The sequence below is a fragment of the Canis aureus genome, chromosome 14, assembly GCF_053574225.1.
Source record: "Canis aureus isolate CA01 chromosome 14, VMU_Caureus_v.1.0, whole genome shotgun sequence".
Taxonomy (NCBI): domain Eukaryota; kingdom Metazoa; phylum Chordata; class Mammalia; order Carnivora; family Canidae; genus Canis; species Canis aureus.
Window position 1 is genome coordinate 65,936,358 of NC_135624.1, and position 24,253 is coordinate 65,960,610.

The window sequence follows — 24,253 nt, forward strand, 5'->3', positions numbered from 1 at the left end:
ATTTTCCTTGACATAGAATTCTGCCTTTCTTGCTCCCTATCTTTTACCAGAAATATAAATAATTTATATATGGAAAATATTTTACCAAAATTTTAAGATAAACCTTGTGTAGTTTCCCCTCTCTTTTTGTGGCTCCTAATAGCAAAGTCAATGACAGACATTTACACAATTGGTGATTTATCCACAGGAAAACAGTGTTTTATTGTTCTTATCTTTGAGGCACATGAGATGGAAAATTCACTGAAGCAAGGGGATTTGAAGGGAGATTTCCAAAATCCTTGGGAAATCCCACACGTGGTCAATGGACTCATACCATGACTCCTGCAGCATGTCAGTTAGAGGGATTGGACAGAAATATATATTGAGTCATGCTTCAGAAATCTCTCATAATGGAGCCTACAGAGGAAGTGGACTGTGGATGGTCATGGTTACTGTGTGACTGCTGAGCCTGGAAGGGCTCCTGTATTAGGAAATGTTTTTATGCCTTCACTATGTACTATAGTCTTGGGACTCTGCTCACACCCTGTTATACAGAAGTCACTGTCCAGAAGGGAGAAACAAACAAAATTACTTAGATACAGTATATTAGACTACAGCAGTAGGCCTTAAATTCTGTTCTCTAGAAAAACAGCATCAACCTCATCTAGGAACCCGTAGAAATGCAAATTCTTGGGCCTCCTAAGTCTTCTGAAATAGATAGTCTGAAAGTAGAGTCTTGTGATTTGTGTATCAACAAACTTTCCAGGTGATTCTAATGTGCAGGTAGGCCCGCAGATTTAGGGGAGGGTAGATCAGGAGACTGGAACCCAGACGGGGGCAGACTGAATGCAAGGGAAAGAGAATGCTTCTGCCCAGACCTTGCAAAGGATCAATAAGTTTGTTGAGCAAAAAAAAAAAAAGGGGGGGGGACGGGGTTGGTGGAGTAAGGATGTCCCAAATAGAGCTTGCACTAGGCTCAAGAGCCAAGAATGGAAAGACTGAACCTGAGGGTGGGAGAGGACACAGACAGAGCCAGAGAGGAGTTTGAAGAGTTTGGGTCCACTGGAGCAGGACTTTTACCTCAGTGAGGCATGCATACTGTGTCTTGGAAACCAAGGCACAGTCTTTGAGTCTGACTTTTTGGATGGAGGTTGCCCTGCCAAAGCTGTGCTAGGAACTGGCTGCCCAGACCTTGGCCCCGCCCCACTGTTTCAGAGCATTTGCTGCTCTAGTTGTTGAGATAATTTGATAATTTGAATGTATTGGAACAGAGTTGTGCTAACAACTGTTCTTTGATTGCTTTGGCAGCTACTTTTTTTCTTTTTCTTTCCCCCCTCTGGGCCCATTTCCCTGCTATAGGAAATGACCCACAGTTCTAAAATAATAATAATAATAATAATAATAATAATAATAATAATAATAATGATGATGTAAAAAATCTGTGGAGCAACAGGGAATGTTTGCCAAAGATCTAGGAGTGAGGGACAAGATGTCAGTAGACGATTGTAGAAAGCTTTGGGATCATCTCATTCACAGAGAAGTAACAAGTGGCTAGAATTCCAGGAAGTCATAATAATAACAGTAAGAATATCATTTAGGGGCACCTGGCTGGTTCAGCCGGTTGAGTGTCGACTTAATTTCAGCTCAGGTCATGATCTCAGGGTTGTGAGACTGAGCCCTGCATCGGGCTCCTCACTGGATGTGGGGCCTGCTTAAGATTCTCTCTCTCCCTTTACCCCTCCACCCCCTCACACAGGTATTTGTGAGCACTCTCTCTCTCAAAAACAAAAACAAAAGGATACTATCATCTATCACTATAGTAAACTTTTACAAACATTAATTATTTAATCCTCACAACAATCCTGTAAGTTTGCTTAAAAAAAATTTATAGGTGAGACAGACAGAAGCCTCAGACAAAAGTGATTCCATTAAGTGTCAGAGTCTCAATTTAAGGTAAGGTCATTTATCCTCAAAAGTCAGTGCTAACAGTCCAGAAGAGGGGCAATATTGATGGCAGCCCCACAATGAGAATGTACTTCTTGACATCACTGAACTGTACCCTTAAAAATAGTTAAGATGGGGCAGCCCGGGGGGCTCAGCGGTTTGGTGTGTCTCTCATGAATAAATAAATAAAATCTTTAAAAAAAAAAAAAAGTTAAGATGGCGAATTGTATGTTATGTGTATTTCATTGCAGTGTTTTTTTTTTGTTTTTTTTTTGTTTTTTTTTTTTAAAGTACTGTTATAGGGTGGCCCCGGTGGCGCAGCGGTTTGGCACCGCCTGCAGCCCAGGGCATGATCCTGGAGACATGGGATCGAGTCCCACATCGGGCTCCTGCATGGAGCCTGCTTCTCCCCCTGCCTGTGTCTCTGCCTCTCTCTCTCCGTGTGTGTGTCTCTCATGAATAAATAAATAAATAAATAAATAAATAAATAAATAAATGTACTGTTATACATTACATTGGTACATATTCCAAAGATATTTTGATGTGACCGTTTTAACAGTCCTTGGTGTGAAGGAAATGTTGCTTTTTGGAGAGAAGAACAGGTATCCTAACACCCCTGCTCATTTCTTTCTTTCTCACTCCTTTCTCCTCCTCTTACTCCTTCCTCTCTCTAAACAGATGGATGGACAGACTGCCCCTTCCCCAACTCCCACCTACACACACAGTCCACAGCCACACACACTGACCAGCCACTGTTGTGGAGGCTACACCTTGGTCCTCATCGTGTTTCAGAATGGAGGTGACTCAGAACAAACTTCACACCAACACTGTCAATGGAAAAAGAGACATCTGAAAGGCCAAATTTCCAAGAAGTGTGGAAATCTGATGAAGATGAAACTGGAAGAAAGTAGCTAGAACAGATGCCAAGCCCAGATGTGTACATGAACAGTGCATGCACGCACACACGCACATAGGAAATGAACAGGTGAACCAATATAGTTCCAGAGAAATGAGAAATATGAAGAATAGAAGGCTACGTGCTTGCCTACAATCCTGGCTGCATTTCCTGAAACTTTCCCAAGCCCCACCTTTTGGCAAATTTTTTGTAGACAGGAGTGTGGTATTGCTGCTTTCTGACCCAGGGTGGGGCTTGTATTGGAACATACTGAACATTAAAGATTGTTTGTGTTAGCCTTTTCCATTTAGAACACTTTTTATGTTGTCACGTAGATATGATTGAGGGCAACCTGCAGTAGCTTACTACACATTCCCTTACTGGGTTGCGGGATTCCAAAAGCACCCAGAATGGAATTAGTGCACAGCTTAAACCCTGCATCTGGGACACTTATTTATCATAGGAAAGATAAAATATCTTATTTTCTCAGAATTCTTTTTCCCTTGCCATGGTATATTTGTGGAGGTAGATAAGGCTTTGCTGTGCTACAGGATTCCCTCACAAAGCCCCTGAGAAGTCAAAATAAGCCCAAGACACTAAATCTGGAATTCAGTATATTAAATGCAGTGTATTAAAGATAGTAAGGGGGAGAAGAGGAAGAAGAAAAAAAAAGTGTTATAACAAGATTATAAGACTTCTTAAAATAAACTCATCGCCTATGTTTAATAAATTACACTTTTAAGACTGCATAAATATATTGCAATATATTTATGTTAAGATTGCAATATATTGGTGTTATTTTAAAAAAAGCACTTCTTGAAATATATGAAGGGGATTAAGGGTACACTTACTATGATGAACACTGAGTAATACATAGAATTGCTGAAGCACTATACTGTACATCTGAAACTGATAGAATATTAGTTTTATTATAATGCAGTTACATATACTGGAATTTAAAAATAAATAAATAAATAAAGAGAATAAGGAGAATAAAAAATAAAAATAGAGGTGACTGAGTGGCTCAGTTAGTTAAGTGTCTGCCTTTGGCTCAGGTCATGATCTCTGGATCCTGGGATTGAGTGCCTCATTTCATGGGGCTTCCTGCTCATCAGGGAGTCAGCTTCTTGCTCTCTCTCTCTCCCTCTGCCCATCCTCACTGCTTGTCTTCTCTCTCAAATAAATAAATAAATTCTTTAAAAAAAACTTTTTTAAATAAGAAATAAAAATGAAATAATTGAATCCCAAAGTAGTGCTGTGGTCTTTCTACAAAAGGAAAGAGGAACTAAATCTAAAAATATGTACATATGTACTACTCTGTAGTGCATTCAGACTGTGTCCATGATGGGATAAACAGTTCAAAGTTGAATATTAAATATTCTATCAATATATCTCTGTGACTGAAGGTATAACTTAATTAAATGATAATATCAAAGACAAGCTTTAAGACTTTTTGTGAATACAAGATCCTGGGCAACTATACTCCTGCCCCTCTTTCCCACCCCTTTGACAAACTGTTTACAAACTACAGATGTTACTGAACAGATTTAATGGAGGCGGTGGTGATGGGACACACATTGCTCTTGTAAGCAACTTTCCATCTACCAGAAGCTTTTCCTTTCATTTCTAAGCTTAAAATGATCTTTTGAAATACAGTTTTAGGACTTAGGAGACCATGATATAAACTCTCTATATCCAGCCTGAACCTCATTCTATCGAGAGGAAAGAGCCCAGGCTTCAGGGTTCAGAACTGAATTCAGATTTGAATCCAGGTGTTTGCTAGCGATATGTGCACCATTTTTACTCCTTAAGTCTCAGTTTTCTCATTGGTAAAATGGAGATAACAGCACCAAACACTTAAATTTGTGGTGAAAACAAATGAGTTAACTTATGTAAAGAACCTAGTACACTCAAAGCTATAGACAGATCCAACACAAACCCTATCAAAATTCCAATGGCATTTCTTGTAGAAATAGAAAATTACAATTCTAAAATTCTTATGGAGCCATCAAAGAATCCAAATAGCCAGAACAGCCTTGAGATCAAACAACAGAGTTGGGAATATCACACTTCTTTATTTCAAATTATATTAGAAAGCCGTAGTAACCAAAATTGTACAGTAACAGCATAAAAATAGACACATAGAACAATGGAACAGAATAGAGAGCTCAGAAATAAAACCGAGTGTACATGACCAACTAATTTTCAACAAGGGTGCCAAAAATACACAATGGAGAAACCATAATCTTTTCAATAAATGCTGCTGAGAAAACTGGATATCCACATACAAAATAATGAAACTGGACCCATATATTATACCATATAAAAAATTAACTGAAAATGAATTAAAGACTTAAATGTAAGACCTAAAACTACAACACTTCTGGAAGAAGTTATCGGGAAAAAGCTCTTGACATTGGCCTCGGTCATGAATTTTAGGAGATGACACCAAAAGTGGAGGCAACAAAAGCAAAAATAAACAAGTGGGATTACAATAAAGCAAAATGCCTCTGCACAGCAAAAGAAACAATTAATAAAATGAAAAGGCAACCTACAAATTGGAAGAAGATATTTTCAGACGAGTAAGTGATAAGGAGTTAATGTGCAAAATACATAAGGAACTCATACAACTCAATAGCACAAAATAAAACAAAAGAGAAAACCCGACCTGATTTTAAAATGGGCAAAGGACTTGGGGCGCCTGGGTGTCTCAGTTGGTTAAGCATATGCCTAGGGCTCCAGTCATGATCCCAGGGTTCTGGGATTGAGCCCCGTGTCAGGCTCCCAACTCAGTGAGGAGTCTGCTTCTCCCTCTCCTCCCCATTGGTGCTCTCTCTTGCTATCTCTGACTCTTTCTCATTTTTTTTTTTAATAAAACTGGGCAAAGGACTTGAATTGACATTTTTCCAAAGAAGACATATACTTGGCCAACAGGTATATGAAAAGATGTTCAACATCACTAATTATCATAAAAATAGAAATCAAAACCATAGTGAAATATCATCTCACACCTGTTAGTATGACTATTATAAAAAAAAAAAAAAACTAAAATATAACAAATGTTGGCCAGGGTGTGGAGAAAAGGAAATCTTTGTACAGTACTGGTGATATTAATTGATGTAGCCACTATGGAAAACAGTATGAAGGTTCCTCAAAAAACTGAAAATAGAACTACCAGCTGATTCGGCAATCCCATTTCTGGGCATATACCACCCAAAAAATGAAATAAGTGCCTTGAAGAGATATCTGCATTCCCATGTTCACTGCAGGATTATTCACAATAGCCAAAATATGGGGAAAAAAAATCAAGTGTCCATTCATGGTTGAATGGGGCAATCAACACATTGTATACCTTAAACTTATACAATGTTATATGCCAATTATATCTCAATAAAATTGGAAGAAAAAAAGAAATTGTGATATGGAATATAAAAAAGAAGGGTATCAAAAAAAAAAAAAAAGAAGGGTATCTTGGGGTACCTGGATGGCTCAGGTCATGATCCTGAGGTCCTGGGATGGAGCCCTGTGTTGGGCTTCCTGCTCAGCCAGGAGTCGGCTTCTTCCTCTCCCTCTGTCCCTCCCCTGACCCCATGTTCATGCTCTCTCTCTCAGGCTTGCTCTCTCTCTCTCAAAGAAATAAATAAAATCTTAAAAAAAAAAATAAAAAAAAGAAGGATATCTTGCCATTTGCAACAACATGGATAAACGTGGAGGATATTATTCTAAATGAAATAAGCCAGACACAGAAAGAAGAACAACTGCATAATCTCTCTTATATGTGGAATCTTAAAAAGCTGAATGCACAGAAGCAGAGTAGAACGGTGGTGAAGAGGTGGTAGGAAGGTAGGAGGTATTAGTCAAATGGTACAAAGTTGCAGATATATAGGGTGTATGGGTCTAGAGATATAATGTACACCATGGTGACTATAGTTAATAATACCGTATTGAATATTGGAAATTTGCTAAGATAGTAGAATTTGGGTAATTTCATCACACACCAAAAAAAAAAAAATGGTAGGAGATAATTAGCTTGGCTATAGTAATCATTTCACTATCTATGTGTATATCAAATCATCAGGTTTTACAGCTTACACAGATACAATTTTTATATATAAAAAACCTAGCACAGTGACTGGAACACAGATATCAATCTACCGCTCACTTCCTTATCTCCCTTCCTCTCTTGGTCTTCTTGCACCACCAGCCATTAGCCACCACTTCATGCAACTATAGAATGTAATTAAGGAGCTCTATTCAGGATATAGTTGAAAGAGCTCTATTAAACAACAATTGACTCATTTCCCAATAATTCTGCAACGTTAGTTTAAACACTTTCTCAAGTGTCTAAGTTCATAGAGAAGCCATCCTTCCAATTGCATACACTTAAATTTTTCATGACCAATCAGTTTTTTTCTCACATTTCCTACCCAGTCCTTCAGGATTTTGTGCTATCTTTAAAATAGCCAGAAACAAAAATAAATAAGTAAGTAAATAAATAAATAAATAAATAAATAAATAAATAAATAAAATAGCCAGAAACTCACCACTAGTTACCACTTCTGCTGTTACCATCATGGTCTGGCATAAACATTATCATCTCTCTCTTGTATTCCACAATAACCCGTAAGTGGTCATCTCGATTTGCCTTTGTCTCCACTATGAATTCTTTTTCCCCCTAGCAGCTGGAGTGTCATCATGTCACTGATTTGCTTTAGACCTTGAAATGACTCTCCACTCAAAGTAAAAGCCGAAATCCCTATAATGACCTACAAAGCCTATTTGATCTGGCCCCTAACTCTCTGTCCTCTTGTCCTACTCATTCCCTCTCTGCTCCAACCACACCAGCCTTCTCATTGCCCCTCACACGCACAGCCATTCTCACAACTCTGTTATCGCTGGTTGTCTTTTTGCTTAAATACTTACCCAGGGGCGGCCCGGGTGGCTCAGCGGTTTAGCACCACCTTCAGCCCAGGGTGTGATCCTGGAGACCTGGGATTGAGTCCCACATCGGGCTCCCTGCGTGGAACGTGCTTCTCCCTCTACCTATGTCTCTGCCTCTCTCTCTCTCTCTCTATGTCTCTCATGAATCAAAAAATAAAATCTTTAAAAAAAAAATAAAAAAGAATACTTACCCAGGTAGCCACTTAGTCAGTTCCTATAGCCTTCAATTCTTAGTTCAACTTCAACCTCTCTAGGAGGCTTTCCCAACTCCCCAGTGCTATAATTTTCTCACACTCCTTTCCATCTGACCCCTTGATCCCCTTACCATGCTTTGATGTTTTTTTTCTGTAACATTTATCCACCTAAGATACTCCTCAAGGGTAACCATTTTGATTTCTCAATCACTAACATTTCCCAAGCAACTACAAAAGTGCTTGAAATATAGAAAGTGCTCTGTAAATATTTGTTGAATAGATGAAAATGGAAAAGTGAAGCCTCTTGACCTGTATTTTTCAAATGATATTCCTAAAGTTTGATGGTTTTGCTTTCCAGCAAACCATGTAGGCTTGATTTCTCTGAACAATTTTTCCAACCCCAACCACATTAGTTGTTTCACAATAAAGAGCCAACAGTTGCAACTTATCTAAGTCATAAGGAAACCAAGTTAGAGGAAATGGTTGTCGGGAAAAGAAGCTCACACACAGGAAGCATCTCCTCTCATTCTGGGTGGGAATGGGTGGTGGACAAGCATTGGATGGTAACTCACATCATCCTCCTGACTTCTGATTCTGGGTTCTTTCTTCATTAAATCCATTCACATTAAAGTTCTTTTCCTCTCAGATGATGAGAGCCTTGAAAATGATACTTATTAGTTAGCTACATTTAAGGGCAGTACTAATTAAAGTTTTGCTGAATCTGAGGTTTGGGCAAGTATCCTCTCCTGACATAAGTGGTCAAATTTCCCAGAGGAAGTTCTCCATCTATTCTATATATTCTGTGCTTCTTAGAATAATACATCAGACAGAAAGGACAGTATAGGCAAATTCCCTCATTGTACAAATGAAAAACCTGAGGCCTCGACAGGAAGAGGAACTAGTCCTATCAAATTATGTTGTCCTCTCCCTACACTGAATCAAGACTGAGACCATCTTTTCCAACCTTCTAAATGTTCTCAGGCAGCAGATGATGGGAGAAAGAACCGAAGTGTGCTCCAAACCAAGTCTTGAGACTCAAAGACATGTGAGAGAAACTTCCTGAGGCAAAACAGAGTCTCTGTTTAGGTTCAAACCCCAACCCTATCTGCTACTTGCCAGGTGACCATCCGTAAATTCCTTAATCTCTCTGAGTCTGTTACCTCATTGGTTAAATGAGAATAAATGAGATCAAAATGTAAGTTATTATGAATGTTATAACAAATAAAACCTCTGACTCACCTAGCAAGATCCTGTTAGTGCAATTACTTCTTGAGTTAAGACTCTGCACTCATTGCTGAGGTGTAAGTACATTAAGTCCAGAGAAGAAATGTGCCATTTTAATTTTTCTCATTAAACTTGGCTTTCCAATACCTGCTTCATTTCTCTTTGGGTTTCTTCCATGTCTTGCTATCTCTGGCTGGGTGTGTTATTTCTCCTCTTTCCTGTCCATTTTGCTTTTATCTCCAGCTTTGTAGGAGATGGTGCTAGTGGTGTTTTCCAGGTGCATTTCCACCACTGTGGAAAGAGAAGTGCACAGAAAGTTCATCCAACAGATTTGGAGTGAACAGCTTTTCCTAAGTTCCAAAAACTCAACTAGATTTTGTGGGTGGTGATTTCTTCTTTTCTGTTTTGGGGACCACATGGAAGGATTTATTTTTCTTGAGTCATGTGATACAGTCAGGAAAAAGAACACTCTAGATGTGGCAAATAGGAAATTTTGCTACATAGGAAAATATACTACCTAGAAACAAAAGGGGCTTACATCTAGAAATCAGACAACATAGGGCACCAGATTAAGTAGAGTTGATAAAAGAAGTTTTATATCTTTCTTTTGCATCATTTTGGAGAATTCTGAGAGATGTGGCCACATCTCTGAGCCCATATACAATCTGAATTATTTCCCAACTTTGTTTTCTTTTTATGTTAAACCATCACAATCTTTTTTTTTTTCTTGAATTACATATCTCTTGGGCAAGTTGAAGGAAATCGTGAAAGGATTAAAATTTTACCCCCCACCTCAGACACGTTTTGCCACTGACATTGTCTTTTAGCAGATTATCTAAGGAGGTTGCATCATTTGAAAGTACTGCTCAGTTTTCATCTTTTTTTGATGGATTTGGAGTTTACTCCCATGGACAGCAAAAAAACCAAAGGTCATTCATACCTTGAATTCATATAATATGAAGATTTTCTTCCTCCTGCTCATTCTTGTATTGTTTGTTTGTTCTAAAGATTTTATTTATTTATTCATGAGAGACACACAGAAAGAGGCAGAAACATAGGCAGAGGGGGCAGCAGGCTCCTCGCAGGGAGCCTGATGTGGGACTCGATTCCCGGACCTGGAATCAGGTCCTGAGCCAAAGGCAGACGTTCAACCGGTGAGCCACTCAGGTGTCCCCCTCCTCATTCTTGTTTTAATCCATCTCCACCTTCTCTTTTGAACTTCAGGAATTTTTGTTCTTAAATCTCTGTCCGGGAGATATCTAGAGACAGCAAGCAGCATTCAGAAAATACTGTTTATCTTTCAGTTGACATGATCTAGAAATAGTAAACTTGAGATTCATCAACTATCGTCCAAGTGTTATACCTTCAATTTACTCTTCATTGATCTTACTCCTTAGGAGTTTTCGATGGTCAGTAAACTTCCTGAAACTTAATGTACAACTTTGTACCTTTGGGTTTAGGTAAGCAAAGGGCATATAGCTTTCATTATATGTTCAAAGGATTAACTGGTTAAAATTAAAAAGTAAAAGTTAGGAACCACTGAGGTAATACCTAAAAAGAAAGCTAATCTGTTTAGTCTTAGCACATTTAAAGTTAATTAGACTAAACCTGTGAGACACCATTCATGTTCACTTGCTGACCTCTGGAAAGATTGTGTGTAGTCTTCTGGACTCTCCAGTCCGCAGAAGACAGGCAATGGGCAGAAGGAAGCAGTGGAGCTCTCCTCCCTCAATGCGGAAAGTCCACGAGGTCACTGGAATTCCCTGCGCGCTGCTCTCCATTTCTTACCCCGCCTGTTGTATTTTGCCTCTCGCCCCAGTCCGGAAGCATACTAAAAGAGTTTAGAAGGCTAATTCACCCAGGGAGGAAATCGCTGCCTGGTTGAGCTGGTTATTGTTTTATCTGCCACTAAAAGACAGCATGGACTAAAACTGTAGTTTCCATGTTAGATTCTTCTGGGTTCATGTGAATAAAACAATAGACAAAGATAAACATTTTTTCTTCCTTTTGTTGATATTGCTCCTGTTGGGGAAGGTTCTGGGAATTGTACTTTCACCCAAGAAATGTTTCCAGAGCACCTGTTAATTGCAAGTACAGAGCCAGGTGCTGGCACACAGTATAAATAAGATAGATGTGGCCTCTGACCTCGTGGAATTTCCAGTCAAGTGAGTGAGATATAAAAACAAACAATTACACAAATGGGTTGAGTGTTCTTCATTTTAACAAAATCTACCAACATGGTGTACAAATGGTGACAAATGGTGTCTTAAATATTTCAGCAATCCCCAATGCCAAGGTTGGGAAAAGAACTAGTTAAGGTGAAGCTCATGTTATGAAAGGCAACACTTTAAGACAATCAAAACTTTAAGGAGAGTTGTGAGAAACAAAATAAAGGAATTACAACATAAGACTTGTTTTCTGCTTAAGCTACTTTCTTAAACCACTTGCTGAGTTTCATTCTCAACACAGCTTTTTAAAGTATCACGTCTGGAACAAGCAAACGATAAAAATAATAAAAGAACTTTTGAGAAAAGAAGAAAACTATCCTTAAGAAATCATATCACCTTGCTTCAACATTTTCATAACTTTTTTTCTTCTGTTACTTGACTCAGTTGTTTCTGTGACTCTTGTTTACCTCCAGACATAAACACATGCATAAGTCCAGTCATTTCTAACATAGCAACTTCCTTTTCTGCCAAGTGATTTCATTTCCTATGGGCTTTACTTCACACGAAAGAAACTCTAGTGACAAATAATATATAATTGTTGTTATTTTGAAGATATATTTTATTGCGAACATTGAAGTAAATAATCTCTAAGTGGTTTTAGTATAAATCTAGTATGGTTTATATAAATCTATTTTATAAATTATATAAATTTAGCACAAATCTATATAAATTTAGTATAAATCTATTTTCTAAAGAGAATATGTGTACAAACTTTTGTTTTATAGGTTTAACAAAGAAACGACTACAAGTAGATATTTTCATTTGATTTTTTCCCATATTTAAGACAGATATCCCAAGTTCATTATAAATGCCTATTTCTACAACCAGCCTCTCCCTCCAATCCCATTCTTTAAACATCCTCTCAAAATCTCCATGGATTTGGGAGATAGAACTGAAACTGTACTCAGTTTTTGTGTGTGTCAACAGTACTTTTTTAAAACACACAAACAAATAAATTTAATCATTAGGTATAAAAAAAGTTCTACAAGTGGAAGGGAAAAAAAGCAGCCAGATAGAAGCTTGAAGAGATTTGTTGTGTTGATGTATCTTTACTTTTTGATTAGTGAACTTTTATTTTTAAAATATTTATTTATTTATTTATTTATTTATTTATTTATTTATTTATTTGAGAGAGAGAAAGAGAACAAGCAAGGGGAGTGGTAGAGGGAGAGGGAAAAGTAGGCAACCTGTTGAGCAAGGAGCCAGGTTAGGACTTGATGCAGGCTTGATGTGGGGTCATCACATCACCTGGACATGACCTGAGCCAAAGGCAGATGCTTAACCAATGGAGCCACCCAGGTGCCCCTGATTGGCAAACTTTTACAAAGCAGTGTGGTTCTCCCACTCCAGGCAAAGTGTGGTTCATGTGACAGATCAGAGGGGAAGAAAACTGACATTTACTGAGTATCTCCTATGTGCCCGGCACCACTCTTGGCATAATTTAGTTATTTCCTCATTTAACTCTCTGGAACTGATGTTAAGATCATTTTAGAGATGAACAAACTGACACTCAGAGGTTAAAAAACTCCTCATGGTTGTTAAGCTGCTAAGTGGGGAACTAGGCTTGAAGGTAGGTTTGTCTTAATCCAACACCTATGCTGCATACATTTAAAATTTAGTTATTCTGACTTGCCATTGCCCAAAACCAATGCGTTTAGCTGTTTGATTCTCCAACTTGTCAAGACTGGAAAATGCCTTTTATCTCAAGGTAGAGAACACTTTTAGCAGCATGAGCCAACTTAACTTAGCATTTTTACAAATTGTAAACTGGAGATATTTGAACTTGGAAATGGAGCTGAAATGTCCTTGAGGCATTAGAGCAGATAAGTTATGCTATTAACAAGGTAAATATACGTGTTTATGATCTGTCAAAAGTAAGAACGTGTTTTACATCTTTCGGCTGAGTTTCACTGATTAAAATTTCAGGGGGTAGGGCAGCTTGAGTGGCTCAGCGGTTTAGCGCGCCTTCAGCCCAGGGCCTAATCCTGGAGACCCGGGATCGAGTCTGTGTTGGGCTCCCTGCATGGAGCCTGCTTCTCCCTCTGCCTGTGTCTCTGCCTCTTTCTCTCTCTCTCTCTCTCTCTCTCTCTCTCTCTCTCTCTCATGAATAAATAAATAAAATCTTTTAAAAAAAATTCAGGGGCTAGATATTTTATATTTATGATTTAGCATTAATAACATTGTAAGTCAATTCCATGATATATGTTTAGCATCTGTCGATGGTTCTCTTAATCTTGAGGACTGCTAAGCTTAAACTAATTTTCTCAAATGGAGAAAAAATTCCAGGTGCTAGTTAAGACTTTGCTATCAGGATTGGGAAAGTAGCTCAAATACTAGCAGCAGCAACACCAGCGTAGCGTCAGCTCGCTCAAGGTCTCTTCCTTAATAACTGTGGGACAAGATTCAAGCCCAGATTCATATCACTTCAAAGCCCATGTTTCCCCACCACATTCTGCTTTATTATGTAAATACAACTTTGGGGAATAGTTAAAAATAGCCCCTACCCTAAAATACCTATTTGCTGTGGGGGCAGAAGGACTTAGATGATTTAATATACCAAAAAGATACTCACCTTTCCCATGGGGAGTTTGATGAAAGAAGTTATGTATCAATGCAAAAAATTAAATACCCATCTTTATATTGGCTGCTTTTTTTTTTTTTAAGATTTTATTTATTCATGAGAGACAGAGAGAAAGAGAAAGGCAGAGACACAGGCAGAGGGAGAAGCAGGCCTCATGCAGAGAGCCCGATGTGGGACTTGATCCCAGGATTCCAGGATTCCAGGATTCCAGGATCACACCCTGGGCCGAAGGCAGACGCTTAACCGCTGAGCCACCCAGGGATCCCCATATTGGTGCTTTTTTGAATTTTACTCTTTCTTGAATGATAGACTTGGTCCCATGGCTATGGTGAAGCTCTCTGGATGCTCTTCTCTCTTTGTTAAGTACTTCTTATGTCTCAGGAACTGGTTGAAACTTAAATGAACAGCTCAATGGTTGATAGATCCAAGAACTCTGCATTCATCCCTAGAGGGTAACAAAACATTTGTAATTGTGTGCAGCTTTGTTATTCAGCTAAAATTTTCTCTCTGCTCTATTTCAAACTGGCATTTCCTCAAACATGCTAATTATCCCGTTTCCCCCTACTTAACCTCACTTAGTCCTAGTTATTATGAAATGCCTCACAAGGATTCCTTCACAGAGATGAAACAAGGCCCCAATTATTCCGCCTCTAGTCACTTTGTCTTTGTCCATCTTTTTGATGGAGAGAGGAATCCAAGGACATAATGCATCAAGGTTACATTGTGAGAGATGAACAACATTTGCAAAGGGGTCATTTCACCTTATAAATAAATCCTGCATTTTAAAAAAAAAGTGAGTATCTAGGTTAAAGAGAACTTGTTAGCTCAACATCTAAGGATGATGTTCTTAGACAATGAAGGAATGAGGGTAAGGAGATGTGGAATGAGATAATCTAAGGAATGAGATAAGGACATGGAACGGAGGGAAATGAGGTCCTTCTATAAGAAAGATTCAGCAGAAGTACGAAGGCAACCATGAGGGAAAAGTAGAAGAGTATCTGCAAATCCTTGGAACACTGATCATCTTGGCGGTGTCACTAGTGTGATCGGGTCCTAATCATGATGAACTGGTTCAGTCATGTCAGAATCTGGCCTTGTGAGAATATGTCTTCACTGGACAAACCATCATGACTGAAGCAGAGACTGGGAATTTTCTTTAAGATGTAGATCTGAGCCACGCCCAGGGGGGAGGGTGGCTCAGTGGTTTAGCACCTGCCTTCGGCCCCGGGCATGGTCCTGGAGTCCCGGGATCGAGTCCCATGTCGGGCTCCCTGCATGGAGCCTGCTTTTCTCTCTGCCTATGTCTCTCTCTCTCTCTCTCTCTCTGTGTCTCTCATGAATAAATAAATAAAATCTTTTAAAAAAATAATATGTAGGTCTTGCTAACATGTCTGGCCCCAACTTTTTCCACTCCTCACTTCAGATTCTGTTTTTCATACTGTGCTCTATAATATCTGAAACCCAGTGGCCACATTCTTTTACATCCCATTACCTTGTACTTGCTATTCCCTCCACTGGCAATTTAGTCATTCCTTTTCCCCACCCCACTCGTCTTCTCAACACCAACATTAGGTCAGTTTTGAGGTCATTTCTTCAGAAAATCTCTATTCATCAAAACTGCATCAGAGGTCCTGCTTACTTGCTCCCCATCACTGTATTGTACTTGTTTGTATGACTATCCATAATCTGCACTAGACTGGAAACTCCTTTAAGTCAGAGACTGTATCTTATTTACATAGTATTTACATCTCCCACTATAGTATCTAGCATTAGCAAATAACCAATGTATATTAAATGAATAGATGAACAATCACGTTCCTGAAATTAAGTAGAGTTAAAAACAATAAGAACTGTATTATATATAAACATTTACTTTCCTACAAAAGGCAATGTAGCTCCTGTACTACTTATTCCTCAAGTCTTAGGTTATTTGAAGGAAGAAAAAGAAACACAATTACAGGAATACCTCAAAGATATTTTGAGTTTGGTTCCAGATCACCGCAATAATGCAAGTCAAATAAATGTTTTGGTTTTCCAGTGCCTATAAAAGCTACGTTTACACTACATGTCAGTCTATTCAATGTGCTGTAACATTATGGCTAAAGAAAAATATACATACCTTAATTACAAATACTTTATTGCTAAAAAATGCTAATCATCATCTGAACTTTCAGTGAGTTATAATCTTTTTACTGATGGAGGGTCCTGCCTCCAAGTTGCTCTGTTGACCAGTCAGGGTGGTGTTTGCTGAAGACTGAGGTGGCTGTCACAGTCTCTTAAAATAAGACAACAATGAAGTTTGCCACATTGGTTGATTCTTTTATGAACAATTTCTCTGTAGCATAAAGTACTGTTTGATAGCATTTTACCCACAGTAGAACTTCTTTCAGAGCTGGAAACATTCTTCTCAAACCCTGATGCTGCTATCAACTGAGTTTATGTAGTATTCCAAATCATTTTATCATTCACCATAGCATCTTTGCCAGATGTGGATTCCATCTCAAGAAACCACTTTCTTTGTTCATCCATAAGAACTAACTCCTTATCCATTCAAGTTTTATCAATGAAATTGCAGCAATTCAATCATATCTTCAGACTCCACTTCTAATTCTCATTCTCTTGCTATTTCCACTACATCTGCAGTTACTGCCTCCACTAAAGTCTTAACTCCTCAAAGTCATCCATGAGGGTTGGATTCAACTTCTTTGAATTCTTGTGAAAATATTAATATTTTGAACTCTTCCCATTAATCACAATTGTCCCTAATGGCATCTAAAATGATGATGAATCCTTTCCAGAAGGTTTTCAATTTACTTTGCTCAGATCCATCAGAGGAATCATTATCTATGGCAGCTATAGCCTTATGAAATGTATTTCTTGAATAATATGCCTTGAAAGTTGAAATTAATCCTTGATCTATGGGCTACAGAATGGATGCTGTGTTATGTTAAGCAGGCATGCAAACAACATTAATCTCATTGTACATCTCCATCAGAGCTTTTGGGGGACCAGTTTCTTTGTCAATTAGCAGTAATATTTTGAAAGGAATCTTTTTTTTTCTGAGCATTAGATAGTGGCCTTGAAAAATTCAGTAAGCCATGTTGTAAATAAATGTGCTGTCATCCAGGCTTCCCTGTTCCTTTTAGACACCACAGACAGAGTATATTTGGCATAATTCTTAAAAACCCTAGGCTTTTTGAGATGGCAAATAAGCATTGTCTTCAACTTAAGGTCATCAGCTCTGTTAGCACCTAACAAGCAAATCAGCCTGTCTTTTGAAGCTTTGAAGCCAGGCATTGACTTTTCCTCTTCCACTATGAAAGCCCTAGATGGCATCTCTTCCAATGGAAGGCTATTTTGTCTACACTGAAAATCTGTTACTTAGTGTAGTCACCTTCATGAATAATCTTAGCTAGATCTTCTGGATCACTTCCTGCAATTTCTTCATCAGCACTTCCTGCTTCAACTTGCGCTTTGATGTTGTGGAGATTCCTTCTTTCCTCAAATCTCATGAATCAACTACTGCTAGCTCCAAACTTTTCTTTCTGCAGCTTACGTACCTCTCTCAGCCATCATGGAATTGAAGAGAGTTAAAGCCTTGCTCTGGATTACCCTTTGGCTTAAGTGAATGTTGTGACTGGTTTGATAGGTCATCCAGATCCCTTGAACTCTCTCCATATCAGTAATAAGGCTGTTTTCCTTCTTATCATTCCTGTGTTCACTGGAGTAGCATTTCTAAATATCTTCAAGAGCTTTTACTTTACATTTACAACTTGGCTGTTTAGCCTAAGAAGCCTAGTTTTAGGCCTGTCTTGGCTTTTGACATGTCTTCTTTACTAATCTTAATCATTTCTTGTTTTTGACAAAATAAAATGAGAGATGTGCAACCTTCTTTTCACGTGAATATTTAAAGGTCATTGTAGTATTATTAATTAGCCTAATTTAAATATTGTTGTGTCTCAGAGAATAGAGAGTCCTGAGAAGAGAGAGAAACATGGGAAACAGCTGGTGGGTGCAGCAGTCAGAATACATACCTTTATTGATTAAGTTTGTCATCTTCTATGAGTGTAGTTTGTGGCATTCCAAAACAATTACAATAGTGACATCAAAGATGAGTGATCACAGATCACCATAGTAAATATAATACTAATGAAAACATCTGAAATATTGTCAGAATTACCAAAATGTGACACAAAGATGCAAAGTGAGTAAATGTTAGACAATAGCTATAGACTTGCTCATCAAAGGGTTGCCACAAATCTGTTTATAAAAAACACAATACCTGCAAAATGCAATAAAACAAAGCACAGTAAAATGATGTATGCCTCTACTAAGAAACTGTATAACCTCTTTGTAAAACACTCAAACATGACATTTGTCTCCCCATACACTAGTGTGGACAAGCTACTGCTTTATTGAGCTTCCTAGGAAATAAGATGTGAATCAACCGAATTATTTATAAATTGTGTAATTGCCCAGAGGTGAACAGAGTCTTAGTCCTTCTCTCAGTGTTTTCTATCTGAAAAAACAAAAAAAAAACCTCAAACTAATCTCTGAGGATCCAAGGAGAGAATAAGAAACTTCACAATCTTCACTGAGTCATAAAAAGATGTCTTTGTATCATAGTATCCTCATGAGAAGTTCTTTCCAGTCCCCTTTGTGAATGCTTTTAGAGTAGGGTTAATAAAAGTAAGTTTTTGAACCATCACCATTGTTACTTAGATATATGAACTTGGAGACATTGTTAAGTTTCCTCATCTGTAAATGTTCATAAATGAACATGATCACCTAAGGCATTGTTGTGAGGATAATTACTACACCCGTGCACATAGTCCCTGACATCAAGAAAATTTAAGTGATATATAAAAAGTTAAGCTGTGGCCACCACACAAATCTTTCAGCAAAGAAACTTTTCTCCCCAAACCACAAATGCTCAGATTCTGAAAATTGTTACTCCTGCGCTAATTTTCAATCATTTTTTGTCAAAGAATTTAATTTAAATCTTATATCAATGTTTAAATGAGTTACTTCCTCAAGTGTTCTGGAATTCTACAGATTTTGAAACTCTCCATATTCTAGATTTTCATTTGAAAGGGCAACTTGAACCAGTTACCCACTTCGGTGATAGAAAATGCAAAAGGGAAAAACATATACAACCAGTTACCTGAAAGGGCAACTTGCATGCTAATGCAGTCACATTTTTATTTGGAACTTTAATTTTAGCAAACTATAACTATAACTGATGATGTTTCTATTTTATTATATTGTTACATTGCAGGATGTAAGCTGGCTTAACTGGTATTTCAGAAACTGATCTTTTATCAAGAGTGCCTCTACGGCAAATGAGATTTTCAGGAAATAATTAGTGATTGACTATCCTTGCAGTATGGAAATCAATATCTGATAAAAATGAGAAATATAAGTTATAGCATTTGGAATAGGTGAGAATTTACCAGTTTAAAAATTAAGCCAGGAAGTTTACAGATATTAACCTTAAGAGATGGGGGGTATTATTAAACTCATTTTGTAGATACAGAAGCTTTAACTCAGGAAGTTTAAAAGTCATACAAAAATTAGGTGGCTTAACCAGAGTTTGAACCTAGATGCTTTTATCCACTACGCATACACTGCTTACTTTCCCATTAAATACCACTTCATCCCACCCCAACCAAGTAGTCCTAGGGAACCACTTCCTGGAGCATAGACATATCTTCATTCACCTGTCCTTGAGCAATGTCTTTATGTAGAATGTGCTGTTTTTCTCCATTTTCTCATTCTTCAACATTTTGCTCACACTGCTTATGGAATATTCTGTCCTTATGCCCTTGTTGAAATTAATCTATCAGAGCCACTTATCTGTCTTCAATAAAAGTGGTTGACAAGATTGCCTTCTCTATCATTGCAACACATGTAATTTACCTAAAGAAATGACCTTGCCCTAAAAAAGTAATCATAAATGACCTTACTCTAACAACCGTCAGATAGTACAACAATAAATTTATTTATACATGGAAAAGTACAACTGATAATGTATCAAAGAAGCTTGAATATTTAACAAATATTTTTAAACATGTTTTAAAACACATATGTTTTAAATAAAATGAATTAAATCATGTTAAAGATCAAATAGAACTTCAAACATGCCAAAATTCTGATGAGACAAATTTGATGATGACTCACTTCTGCCCTCAAAGGGCAGGAGGTTGGTTGCATATTGTGGAATTTCCTCTGACATAATTGAAGAATGAGGCTGCATATTCTCTGCTGCTCTGAATAATATAAAATGCCACAGAAGCTCTCCATCCAACAGAAGTCCTTTGGGACAGCAGAGCTCACAAGCGTCTGGGACAAGAGCCAGAAAGAAACCAGAACGAAGGCACCTTGTGTAAACATGACTTCCAAGCTGGCTGTTGCTCTCTTGGCAGCTTTTGTCCTTTCTGCAGCTCTCTGTGAAGGTAAGCAGACTTTTCTGGTTTACAGAGTTTTCCTGTGTCTGAACGTGATCCTCAGATAGCAAGATTACCCTTAATGCTTTAATAACAAATATCCTTTTTATTCAAGTAAAGGAAATAATATTTGCAGTCACTTAACATTAAATTGAAGCTTTGTTTAGATTTTATCTCTACAACACTTAGAAAAGTATAAAGTTTAATTAATATAGACATCTTGTTCCTATTTTCCGTGCTCTATAGGATGTATACATATAAATGCATTAATATAAATCTATAGAGTGTATCTTTTTAAAAAGATATATTTATTTATTTTTAGAGAGTGAGAGAAAGGTGGGGGGGGGGGTTGAGACGGAGAGAAAGAGAGAGAGAGAGAGAATTTCAAGCAGACTCCCAGCTGAGTGTGGAGCCCAATGTGGGGCCCAATCTAACCACCCTGAGATCATGACCTGAGCCTAAATCAGGTGTGAGACGCTTAACCAACTGAGCGCCCTAGAGTATATCTTATTAGGGCCACAATTACCCATATTATTTATTAATATTGAGCAGATAACTCAGGTAATTTTACTACATGTACTGTTTTATTGACGAACTTCAGACAACTATCATTTCCTGTTTGGTTTAAAGACAACACCCCAACAAATTGTAAATCTTCTTGGAATCCCTCCCATGAAAGAAATGCAGTTAGAAATGTTTATAGCATAGAGTTCTTACATTTTTCTTTTTTCTGCTAAGCATTAAAGATTTTGCTAAGATCTGAGACATCTTTGTGCAATTTCTATTGCTATTAATTCTTTCCAAAGGCAATTTTTCTGTTACTGAATTTTAGGTTATATCCTATAAATAGCATTGTGGTATCATAGAAGATTACACAATATCAAGTAGAAAAAAAAAGTACCATAAGGATGTCAACATTTCACAAAGTCAACTCCAAGTCTTATGCAGGAAGTCAATCAATGTTGTCATTAATGACAGCATTTTTTTTTTTTAAACTGAATTTAGGGGCTAGGAGAATATCCAGCCTTCTCCTTCAAGAATTAGTTTACTAAAGATGTGATGTTTACCAAACATACAGTTACCAAATTATCAACTTGGAATTAAGGAGAGAAAGTAAGTGACCAGCAGAGTCATGTTTGTGATGAAATTAATCCTAGTTTTTATTATTTTTTCACAGCTGCAGTTCTGTCAAGAGTCAGTTCAGAACTTCGATGCCAGTGTATAAAAACACACTCCACACCTTTCCATCCCAAATATATTAAAGAACTGAGAGTGATTGACAGTGGCCCACATTGTGAAAACTCAGAAATCATGTAAGTACTTTCAAAAGATATTTTACTTCGGCAAATCCATAATTGAGGAAGGTGGAAATATCCAACAAAATTCTAGGTGTAGGAATACCATAGTGGGCAGAACAGAAAGGAAAGATTCTTTGTCTCTATGACATTTAAATATGGTACCTTCCATTCACCATAGTTAAAAATGTCTTGGACCCACATTTTATGGTTATACTACAGGAACTACAACTTGAAGGGCAAAGGGATGTCTGAAACCTGCTAAATACTGATTTAGTCATATCTCTTTTATTTCAGTGTAAAGCTTTTCAATGGAAATGAGGTGTGCCTGGACCCCAAGGAAAAATGGGTACAAAAGGTTGTGCAGATATTTCTAAAGAAGTAAGTTTTTTTTTTTTAACTTTAGATTCTTCATTTACCCTGAGACATATAGTCTAAATGTTAGCCTATAAATTTCCTCTTGCTGCTGGAAGTCTACTCTTTTGGAAATTTGCCTCTTTAATTAAAAAACAAAAAAATAGTAGCAATAGTGAGTTTGTTGTACTCATAACTGGGAAGACCATACATGTCAGTTTGTCCAGTGAAGTCTGGGCTTATGCCTGTGCCCTGTATCAGTGATATGGTTCCCTTTCATTCTCAGAAGTGTTCTGGTTTAGATGATAATTTATCTTTCTACTCATAATTGAAAATTAGAGTATTTCTAACACATGAATATCTGAGATTATTTATTTCCATAGTATATATATTTTCAAGAATGATACTTTCCTCCTTATTAGACATTTAATTAAAATTTGTTTTATTTTATTTATTTTCAGGGCTGAGAAACAAGATCCGTGAAACAACAAACACATTCTCTGTGGTTTCCAAGAATTCCTCAGGAAAGATGCCAATGAGACTTCAAAAAAATCTATTTCAGTACTTCATGTCCCGTGTAGACCTGGTGTAGGATTGCCAGATAAAAATACAGTATGCCCAGTTAGATTTGAATATTAAGTAAAACAATGAATAGTTTTTTTCTAAAGTCTCATATATGTTGCCCTATTCAATGTCTAGGCACACTTACATTAAACATATTATTCATTGTTTGCTGTAAATTCAAATGTAGCTGGAAATCCTGGATATATTTTGTTGTTGTTACATCTTTCCACCTCACCTACAGGCCAGGATGCATGAGTCCCTTTTCAACCTTGCCTTGGTCTCTTCTTTATTCCTCAACTGGAGAAAAGGTATCAGCAAGCATCCTACCTCACAGAAATATGAGGACATATGGAAGCACTTTAACTTTTTCTCATGTTGTCTAAATTATGTTCAAGTGAAACTTGTTTGCCTATTTATTATTTATGTATTTATTTAAGAAACAAATATGGGAATATCTGTGCATAAATTTGGAAAAATAGGAAAGGAAGCATTGTTGATAAGTTAGTATAATGATGGTAGTGAATTTATATTTATTTTGGTATTTAGTGATGTTATATTAAAGAACTATTTTGAACAAGGTTGCTAGATTTAGCAAAATTAAAAATGAGATACTCATTTAATTTTTATTTCAAACAATAATTTTTTATTATATTATTATTTATCTGAAATTTCAATTGAACCACAATCCTACTTTTGATACTCCTAGTCTTGTCTATTCACTGACAGCCTTGTTCAATGCTGGGTTGAATGATCAGAACCCTGAGTTAGAATTGTTTCTCCAAAGAGCAAAAACTCGACAAGCAATATTAATGAAGTAATTTCTTGCCAGTTAAAATTTGTATATTTATAATATACAAATAGATTCTTATAATTTTACTTATTGTGTTCTTAAACACTGACTTTTTTGACTTTAAGATGCTTTTATATGTTTCCCAAGAGATTTTTTTTTCCTCCTATTTTTGATGCTATGGAAATAAAAATGTAAAATATTTAAAATAAAACTTATTGTCAAAGTCATCAGGTGTTTGTCTTTCTTTGGTAGTTATTGATTTATTTTTTTACATTAAAAATAATATTTTGAGTTGAAAAGCATAGATGCTTGGGGTTCCTGGGTGGCTTAGTCAGTTAAGTCTCTGACTCTTGGTTTCAGTTCAGGCCACGATCTCAGAATCCTGAGACCCAGCCCTGCATAGATTTCCACACTTGGCATGGAGGCTGCTTGGGATTCTCACTCTCCCTTGGTCTCTATCCCCTCTCCTGTTCTCTCTCTGTCTCTCTCAAATAAGTAAATAAAGTCTAATAAACAAACAAAAATGCTTCTCTCAGTGTTTTTTATATTATGTGGAAAATTATAAACCTTTGTAAAAAAACAAATTTTTTTCAGAGATGGGTTACAAACAGTAGTCCTTTCCATAGAGTGATGGAAATTTTCTCAACTCCCCAATTGTATTCCATTTTGCTAATAACAGTGACTTACGATTTTTAATTAACCAACCCAGGTATTTGTACAGCTTAGTACATCTGAGCACTCTGTGAAAGAGGGAAGCTGATACTCATTATAAGGCACTTCTCAACTAATTGGGGAGTAAAACTGACACCTATGAGATA

At 37.2% G+C, this 24,253-nt stretch overlaps 1 protein-coding gene across 1 annotated transcript; it reads left to right on the plus strand.

The window, feature by feature from the left end:
* The first annotated feature begins 20,281 nt into the window (after positions 1-20,281).
* Positions 20,282-23,662, plus strand: CXCL8 (C-X-C motif chemokine ligand 8). Its single transcript, XM_077848343.1, has 4 exons — positions 20,282-20,441; positions 21,610-21,745; positions 22,025-22,108; positions 22,543-23,662. Exons 1-4 carry the CDS (start codon positions 20,378-20,380, stop codon positions 22,562-22,564), a joined length of 306 nt encoding a protein of 101 aa, XP_077704469.1. The 5' UTR covers positions 20,282-20,377; the 3' UTR covers positions 22,565-23,662.
* Positions 23,663-24,253: the final 591 nt, after the last annotated feature.

What these genes read in the sequence shown, in the direction of transcription:
- CXCL8 (XM_077848343.1), top strand. Translation starts at nt 20,378, where the DNA reads ATGACTTCCAAGCTGGCTGTTGCTCTCTTGGCAGCTTTTGTCCTTTCT. An exon ending in TGTGAAAACTCAGAAATCAT is followed by an intron (nt 21,746 to 22,024) that starts GTAAGTACTTTC and finishes CTTTTATTTCAG; the next exon opens with TGTAAAGCTTTTCAATGGAA. An exon ending in GTGCAGATATTTCTAAAGAA is followed by an intron (nt 22,109 to 22,542) that starts GTAAGTTTTTTT and finishes ATTTATTTTCAG; the next exon opens with GGCTGAGAAACAAGATCCGT.